The 10157-nt window shown below is 37.7% G+C and overlaps 1 protein-coding gene across 1 annotated transcript; it reads left to right on the top strand.

The window, feature by feature from the left end:
- Nucleotides 1-5071: 5071 nt before the first annotated feature.
- Nucleotides 5072-6800, top strand: LOC123711154 (TAR DNA-binding protein 43-like). The gene has a single exon (XM_045663593.1). The coding sequence runs from the start codon at nucleotides 5237-5239 to the stop codon at nucleotides 6467-6469; it is 1233 nt and encodes a 410-aa protein (XP_045519549.1). The 5' UTR covers nucleotides 5072-5236; the 3' UTR covers nucleotides 6470-6800.
- Nucleotides 6801-10157: the final 3357 nt, after the last annotated feature.

Here is a 10157-nt window from a genome sequence, read left to right as displayed (position 1 = left end):
TTGGTACCACATGTTACCACTAGTGGCCAGGTAGGATAATTTTTGTATATAAATCTACAGTTTTTAAAAATTAAACACATTCCACATTCCATCTTCACCTCTTCTCAACGAATTATTAGGAAGTTTTATTTTAACCAAATAAGGACCAATCAACCTAAACCAAAACTACCTAAAGTGGTGACCCCGAGAAGAACACCAAGAAAATTGAAGATGACGAACACAGAAAATTCCGGTGCAGAGCGTCAAGTTTCATCACATCCGTCGAGCCAAGAAGTCTCCGGTATCTCACTGTCGCTCCGTGTGCCACCATTCTGGCGCGACCAGCCGCTCCTCTGGTTCTGCAGTTTCGAAGCAGCAACCGCCGATCTGAAACGAAGCCAGGCCCAGCTCGCCCAGATGGTAATCGCACAGCTTGAAAAGCAAGATATCCAAAACATCGCTGATCTCATTTGCTCGCCGCCGGAAGCAGATTACTACAACGCCATTAAAGACCGTTTAATATCGCTATACGAAGAATTTAACAGCGCACAAACGAAGAAGCTACTGTCGCAAGTTGAGCTTGGAGACCAGAAACCCAGCCAGCTGATGAGGCAAATGAAGCAGCTTAACAAGGACAATTTCCCGAGAGCACCATCAAAATGATGTGGCTCGAGCATCTGCCGCCACACATTCGTTCCGTGCTAGCCGTCAGCGAAGCATTTAAAATCAAAACGACGCTTGACGACCTGACCTTGCTCGCGGACAAGATGATGGAAGTCCACACGCCGTCGCAACACATCGCTGCCGTCGCAACGCCTTTCACACCTGTAGCATCGCCACCAATTCTAGAACAACCAACCATCGACACCCTCATCGGTGAAATAAGAAGGTTGTCTTTGGAAGTTGCCGAGCTACGAGTACAACCGCGCGACAACTACCGCAACAGTCGTTCTCGCTACCATTTACAATCACGCTCGCGGAACGCATCAACAAAGCGCAACGAAAACCGACGAGAGTCGCAGATGGAAGATCGAAGCCGGAAAAAATCTCCAATGCCGTACTGCTATTACCATCATCGCTATGGTATGGACGCGAAGAAATGCACACCACCATGGAGTTTCAAGCCCATAAATCAGTCGGAAAACTAAAAGTAACGCTGGCCGCGGCGGGAACCGGCGTTACCGAATCATCACACCGCCTTTTCGTTACCGACAGGGTAACGAAACTTACCTTTTTGGTCGACACAGGAGCCAATATCTCCGTGCTACCAAAGGCAAAAGGCTCACGCGAAAAACCACTGCCGTTTCAACTCTACGCCGCCAACAACACGGTCATTCCAACATACGGAGAGAAGTCACTCCAACTCGATCTTAACCTCCGAAGACCATATACATGGAAATTCGTCGTAGCAGATGTGTCTAAGGCAATCCTGGGAGCAGATTTCTTGCAGTACCACCACCTCATTGTCGACGTAAAAAACAGAAGACTGATCGACGGGAAAACAAAACTGGTAACAAACGCTCAACTCAGTACTGCAGACATACCTACAGTTCGTAGTATTGACATTGAGCAAAATTACCACAGTATACTAGAAGATTTCCCAGGCACAACCAGACTCACTTCAATGAAGCTTAGTCCCAAACATTCCGTTGAACACTTCATTGAAACAAATGGACCGCCCCTTCACTGCAAGCCACGCCCCATTGCACCGCATCGTTACGAAATGGTCAGAAAAGAATTCCAAAACATGATCGATCAAGGGTTATGCAGACCAAGCAAAAGCCCTTGGGCATCACCTCTTCACGTCGTGCCAAAGAAGAATGGAGACCTACGCGTGTGTGGCGATTACCGAAGACTCAACGCCATAACCAAGCCCGATCGGTATCCCATACCACGCATACGTGACTTCACATACCAACTCGCAGGGAAGAAAATTTTCTCCACACTCGACCTCAATCGCGCGTACCAACAACTGCCAGTCAGCGAGCAAGATGTGGAGAAAACCGCCATCATCACACCTTTTGGTCTTTTCGAGTTTCCGCGCATGTGTCCTGGTCTAAAGAACGCCGGACAGACTTTCCAACGCTTTATTCACAAAGTACTGCGCGAACTCGACTTCGTATTTCCTTTCGTTGATGATCTACTCATAGCATCAATCGACGAGGAAGAGCACCGAAAACATCTACGCATCGTATTACAGCGACTAGAAGAATACGGCATCACCATCAACCCATCAAAATGTGTTTTCGGCCAGCCAAATGTGAAATTCCTCGGTCACCAAGTCACAGCGGAAGGAATACAGCCACCCCAAGAGAAGGTACAAGCTATTACAGACTTTCCAAAACCACAAACCGTAGAAGAACTACGACGTTTTCTCGGTATGATAAACTTTTACCGTGAAAATATCAAAAATGCCGCCACCATGCAAGCGCCGTTAAATACCTACCTGCACAACGTCAAGAAGCGTGACAAAACTAAGATCGACTGGACCACTGAATCAACGCAAGCTTATGAAGCATGTAAAGAGAGCATAAAAAACGCCGCTTTACTTGCTCATCCGTCTCACCAGGCGACACTTGCTATGTTCAGCGACGCTAGCGACAAAACAGCTGGTGCCGCACTCAACCAATTTATCAACAACTCATGGCAACCACTCGGCTATTTCTCGAAGAAATTCACCGACGCACAGACTCGCTACAGTACCTACGATCGAGAGCTACTCGCCATCTACATGGCTGTCAAACATTTCCGCAAAATGTTCGAGGGACGAGAAATAATTATATTTACCGACCACAAGCCGCTAACTTTCGCTTACACAAAAACAAATACAAACAGCGAATCACCGAGACGCACCCGACAGCTACTTTATATCAGCGAATTTACCACTGATATACGACACGTCAGTGGATCTCAAAATGCAGCCGCAGACGCATTATCACGTGTCGAAGCAATCACCTGTCCATCGCCGATCGACTACAATCTACTTGCAGAAGCTCAAGAGCGCGATAGCGATACCATTAAAGCACTCAGTCTACAGAGCAACTTATGTTTTAAGAAAGTCAACCTGCCCGTCTCAAATATCAAATTACACTGCGAAACTTCAACCTCACAGTTACGTCCGTACCTACCAGAAGAATACCGACGTACCGCATTCAACGCAGTACATAACGTTAGCCACCCTGGAATCAAGACTACGAGAAAATTAATTACGCAACGTTACTTCTGGCCCTCAATGAACGCAGACGTCGGCAAGTGGGCAAAAGTATGCCTACAGTGTCAGCGCGCCAAAATACAACGCCACACATCAAGTCAATTATCAATTTTTTCACCAACCGAACGATTCGAACACGTTCACATCGATATCGTTGGTCCGCTACCTACCGCGGCCAGCGGTCATCGATACCTCGTGACAATGATCGACAGAGCAACAAGATGGCCCGAAGCATACCCATTATGCGAAATATCAGCTGAAGACGTCGCCAAAGCGGTATACGAAGGTTGGATTTCCCGTTTCGGTTGTCCTGTAACAATAACAACGGACCAAGGACGCCAATTTGAAAGCAGAGTATTTGCATCTCTTTCTCGCTTACTAGGAATCGAAAAAACGCGTACAACTTCATACCACGCACAATGTAACGGTATCATCGAACGATGGCACCGTGTCCTTAAAGCCGCATTAAAGGCAAGACTACAGCCCGCAAGAAGCTGGATCAACGAGCTACCAACCGTCCTACTCGGATTACGGGCCGCTATGCGAAGTGACACCGGCGTAAGCGCCGCCCAACTTACCTACGGATGCAACATACGCTTACCTGGTGATTTCTTATCAACGACCCGCAATGACGTCATCATGGACTCTGGCTACATCGATCAGCTGCGCGACGCAATACGTAACCTGCAACCAATGCCGAGTCAACCACACAGCAACACAAAACCCATATTCGTTCACCGCGACCTACAATCATGTGAATACGTATTTGTACGCATAGACGCCGTAAAGAAGCCATTACAAGCACCTTACGACGGACCCTATCGCGTGCTGAAACGAGACAGTAAGATATTCACGCTGCAGTTACCTAACCGTGAAATGAATATCTCTATCGACAGACTCAAACCTGCCTACACTATCACCGAGCAAGATGTGCCTACTGATACAACAACGAGTACCTGCAACAAGCAAAACACATCAAGTGCGAGCGAACTACATGAACCATCAAATAGCCTGAAACATCAAAATGACAACAACCTGAAACATCAAGATGACAACAACCTCAAACAACAAGACACTGGGAACACCTCAATACCTACAAGAACAACTCGCCGAGGCCGCGTTATACGCCTGCCGGTACGCTTCGCTAGAGGGGGAATCCTGTAGGTGATTAGTACGTGTCGTCATGAAACAATAATTTGTTCTGAAAAGAACAGTTAATTGCGTTACCGTTAGACCACGATGTCGAACTGTTCTGAGAAGAACACGTTCGTACCCTTCGACGGTTGCGCGCAACAAAAAGGACAACTTTTTGCCGCGCCTCGATTTTATTGTCTACGCACCCTTCGCATCTTGGTACCACATGTTACCACTAGTGGCCAGGTAGGATAATTTTTGTATATAAATCTACAGTTTTTAAAAATTAAACACATTCCACATTCCATCTTCACCTCTTCTCAACGAATTATTAGGAAGTTTTATTTTAACCAAATAAGGACCAATCAACCTAAACCAAAACTACCTAAAACAGTATGAGGGACAGGTTGTAAAATATAACAAGGAAGTAGTTTTTTTAGGAGAATACGAGTAATATCCAGCAAAGCACAGAAACGTAGATAAAAAATAAATGGCATTTATCATTTCTATTAACTACAATTATATAATCTGTGGCAATATTTTTATATTTTTGGTAAAATATACTTGCCATTTTAAAAATTTGTATGTGTTATTATGTAATTCTGAAGTAAGGTAACTTTAAAAGAATGTTGTCAAATTTAGAAAGTTGTCTATTGATGTAATGCGATTTATAAGTTTTGATCCACAACTTTGCATTAAAATGGTTTATCGTATAATGTAATTGTATCAAGAATATATAATTGCAGTATGTTTTCAAGTTACAACTAGCAAACTGCAATGGGTTTTTAACCCGTAGCTGACGTATTTTATATTTGTATAAATTAGGAAATTGTACAGATTTTTAGTGATAAGTGTACCATCTGTGTTTATTTTTATCCAATATTATTTATTTCTGTTCATGATTAAGAAATAATGTCCTTCGAGTACTTACCCGTAGCTGAAGATGAAAATGAAGAACCCATAGAACTTCCAGTCGAAGATGATGGGACTTTGATGTTAACAACTGTGTCTGCGCAATTTCCAGGTTGCTGCGGTTTAAAATATCGTCATCCTGATACAAAAACATTTAGAGGTATAAGATTAAGAGACGGCAGATTATATCCTCCGCCAGAGGGATGGGGCAATCATTTATACATTTGCAGTTTTCCAAAAGAAAATAAAAGAAAATCTGGTGATAGCTCTGAGATTTCACTCTTAAAAAATAAACGAAACGACAACTTATGTTCTGATTTAATCGTCTTAGGATTACCTTGGAAAGCAACAGAACAGACTGTAAGAGAATACTTTGAAAAATTTGGAGAGGTATTAATGGCTCAGTTAAAAAGAGATCCGAAGACGGGTATGTCTAAAGGATTTGCTTTTATCCGCTTTTCATCTTATACATCACAAATGAGAGTTCTAGCTCAAAGACACATGATTGATGGCCGCTGGTGTGATGTTCGGATACCAAATTCTAAAGAAGGCTCTATCACATCAATGCCTTGCAAAGTATTTGTTGGACGCTGTACTGAAGACTTATCAGCAAATGACCTCAGAGAATATTTCTCACAGTTTGGGGAAGTCACGGATGTCTTTATACCAAAACCATTTCGTGCTTTCAGTTTTATAACATTTTTAGATCCTGAAGTTGCACAAAGTTTGTGTGGTCAAGATCATATTATAAAAGGCGTATCTGTGAATGTATCAAATGCCTCACCAAAGCAAAATAAAAGCAGTTCAAATCAACGAAACTTACCAAGTCGGAACTATGAAGAGAGTCATCACAATGCATCAAACAACAATTCCTGGAGTAGCCGTAACATGGATATGGTGAATATGCAAGCTTTAGGTATATCTGGCCAACATGGCCAATCTGCAGTTGCTGGTGGTGCTGGGCAAGGTCAAGGTGGTAGCATGCCTCTGAGCATGGGAGGTTTACCAGTTAACCAAGCATTAGTAGCAGCTGCATTAAATCAAGCAGCTGGTTGGGGTCTCATTAACAACATACCTTCTGGAGGATCAGATCAAGGGGCATTTGCTGGACCAGCATCTTCTGCACCACCAGCTCCACCCAATTTCCTTTCTTGGATGCAACAAGGTAATTCAGCTCAGGGACCTTCTAGTCAATGGGGACAAAGGCACCAATCCCAAGGCCACTCTGTTTGATCCAATGGTAAATAATAAGCTCACAATAATCTCTGTGATTGTAGCAAAAATTAGATTATCTTATTTGAAATTAACTACTACATATATGGGTTGTTTTTGGTGTAGAGTGGTTTGCTACTGGTGTTATACACATATATTAATTTATTATGAATTTGCTTGTATTGTTGTTTTCCTTTGTCATTAACTTTTACTGTAGTTTAAAAGCTTTTTTGTCACATTACATACACATAATATGATAAATATTATTAATGGTGTACTATAGTTTTCATAAATAGCACACTGGCAATATAAAAAACATAATTCTAATTTTTTAGCTTAAAATTTCACTTACACTTATACACTATAATTTATATCTATATTTTATTAGACTCTAATCAATGGACAAAAAGTATTCATAAAAGTAATGTACATAATTATCTATTAACATTACTTTTATGACAAATAAGAATGTTTTGTAGTTACAATTGTTGTACACTTATCAATTTTATCAGCTATTTGTATGATACACTAATATAGTAAAAATCCAGAATTTCTAACAATTTAGAATATTTTAATATTGCTACTTCAATAATTGCTTCCCGTTTTATTTAAGAAATTATTAATATATTTAAAATGTTTTGATTTATTTACAAGAAGTGTATAAAGATTGAAGTTGTTTTGTTTTTGTGTTGTCATAATTATTAAAAGTGAGCAAGAACATCCTATGGAAGTGTAACTGTACCTATGATAGAATAAGAGTACTACCCTATTGTACAATGAAATGGTATATGTTTTATGGCAGATTGTTGAAAGGTAAATACTTGTGTATAGAAAAGATAGAGAATCTATTGATTGTTATCATTGTTTAACAGAGTAAATAATGTTGATTATTATTATAAATTTATTCTGTGTTTCCTCAGGACATGTGGCTTAAATCGAGGTTAAGTATATATATTTTTGACAAGATAAATGGCTAGAATATTTTTGTGACTATGCTATATTTTACGGAATTGTTTATTGAATGGGTACCTAGCTATAGTTGTAAGAATCCTGGCATATGTGAAACAGAATACTAGTGTGTCTAAGAGACGAAAGCTGTTTGTACAAAATTCAAGACTGTAAATAAGTAAAGGTCAGATACAATGTATAGCTATGTTTAAATAATATTTAACATTTATAATGGCAATAGAAGTTATTAATTAGCATAGGAGGTTAAGCGAAAAATACTTACAAAATAAGTATTTGTAAGTATATGTTGGAAAATATATTTTGTAAATCTCAACAATCATTAACTATATATATATTGATTCCAAATACTTGTTAAACAAATAGATTCTTAAAAACTGTTTACAGAATGTTAAAATATGTTATAGTGACTAAAATTTATAATAGTAAAAAAGACAAGATTATTACAAAATTATTGTTCAGGTACCTATGATATATATTAAACCTAAATACAACACCTTTACTAATCACAACTATTATAATATATTAACATTTCAATATAATTTATAAAAGTAAACATTTTAGAATAGTGAGTCATACAAAAGTAGACCCTCATTATTTAAGACATACTATAATATTGTATCATATAATTGTGTGAGTAGCTAGATTTTACCTAAATACTCAACATTAAAACCGATTGTCGTGGGTACCTATTCATAATTTTCTATCAATTACGTTGACTATGTTACTCTTGGAAAGGAATAATCCTTTTTTTATTGTACCTATAAGTGGTAGATTTCGCTTGGTTTTGTTTGTGTTATTAACTTATTCTATAAGATGGGCATCATTGGTTGGCGTTATTTATTTTGTTCGTGAAATTTTTTATTTGTCAGTATTTATTTTTTTTACTTGGCTTAGCGACCGATCATAAATCTAACAACAGGACGTAAACATAATGACAACAATATCTCCATAGGACTAATGAATATTTGGATTACAAAATAAATCTCTTGTATTTGTAAAGTGTGTATGTATATACGTACATATATTTACGGTAACAACACTAAATACAATTTTTTGATCAATTAATATATAAATTCTTAACCCTGCTATAAGCCTCAAATATCTTTTGAATGTCGTAAACTCCCGTGGCATTAAAAAACATATACAAAATACGTTTCAACTAATTGAGACTTATAGTACGTTATGAATAGCATCATTAGTTTGCTGTTACAGTTGTGGTCAAAATACTATAAAATAGTAAAATCGTTTATTTTGTGCAATACATTATATTTGTATATAAGTATATTACAGTCCATGAAAGTGAAATGAACTAAATTTAAAATTATTAATCGAGTACCGATGTTCGTGTGTGCGCTTAGTCATTGCATATTTACTTGTAATAATTAATTTCTCCCATACTTCAATAGGATCAAAGAAACAAGGTGCTATATAGATCGATGATATTAATAGCTCATCAATATCAATGTAGTGTGAAATTATAATGAGTTCTTGGTATGTAGAATATAATATATATGTGACTTATACAATCATATTGGCAATAAGTATCTCTATATCGCGTTATCAAATATTGTTGTTGATTGTTAATCAAACTTTAATCAGCTTTGAATTAAACTTTAATAAGCTAGTTTGATTAAACTTAATTATCCCATTTTCTTGGGACATATTTTCCGCGGGCGTAGCTTACGCTTATCGACTAATATAAACTAATTTAAATGTCGATAGTGATAAAAAAGTAATACGATAGGGATATTTCTTTGCTAATGCAATATATCTAAAACAAAAATTCAATTTACATAAAACAAGCCTCACCATATACCGTGCCTAATAAATTATTGAGGATTTTGTGTAACGTTTGGATTAACGTCGTATAGTGTTTCTAACTCAAAACATGTTGAATGATTTGACTCTGTGTACAAATAACGAGAGTTTGTATTGTTATTTTTATTATCTTCAGCACTATGTATATTTGAGTTTTAATCTGTCATTAGAGTGGAACTCATTTTTATTTTGTAATGAAACCGATTTACTTTACAGTTTTTTATGCCTGTTTTTATTGATTCTATTGAATTTAATTTTTGTGTCTGCATTGATTGAATAAAGTACTTAAAATAAAAGCTATATTGCCATGACTTTAATTTTGCCGAGCGTTTGTTGATATTTACCTCTAATCAGTAAAGTACACACTAATAATTGATACGGGTTCAACACTAAATACGTACCTAATATACCTAACGTGTAGGTACTTTTACAATATAAATGGCAGAGTGGATAAGTTAACTAAAGTTACAGATTAATTTTTACTTTATAAGTTATCCACGCCATGTTATGCGCTAGAACAAATACATTACTATTGATTGGTCTGTATCGTCAGAGAAATAATGATATCATAAACTTCGCCAAACGACCTTTGTCAAAAATTTCATGTAATGAATAGAAAGCGATATATATAGTTTCCGCCCGCATCAAATTAAAAACAGATAATCAATACGTAGAATTTTCCTATTATTCATATGCTCTTCCACAAACATGCGAATAATTCAGATGTTTAATGTATTAACATTTTTATGCATTTTTTATTTTTCTATTTGTGTATTAGGATTATCTAATTATGGTACATAATATGGAATATTGGCTCATAGCAGCAGTTACTGTTGCATTACGAATACGAGCCACGTACCTACATAGTATGTACGGTAATCATTGTGGTTACTTATAACTGAGCTGTTATTAATTAAAAACC

Source organism: Pieris brassicae, chromosome 6 (assembly GCF_905147105.1).
Source record: "Pieris brassicae chromosome 6, ilPieBrab1.1, whole genome shotgun sequence".
Classification (NCBI taxonomy): Eukaryota; Metazoa; Arthropoda; class Insecta; order Lepidoptera; family Pieridae; genus Pieris; species Pieris brassicae.
Note: the sequence above shows the minus strand (reverse complement) of the source record. Positions and strands in the feature narration are given on the sequence as shown.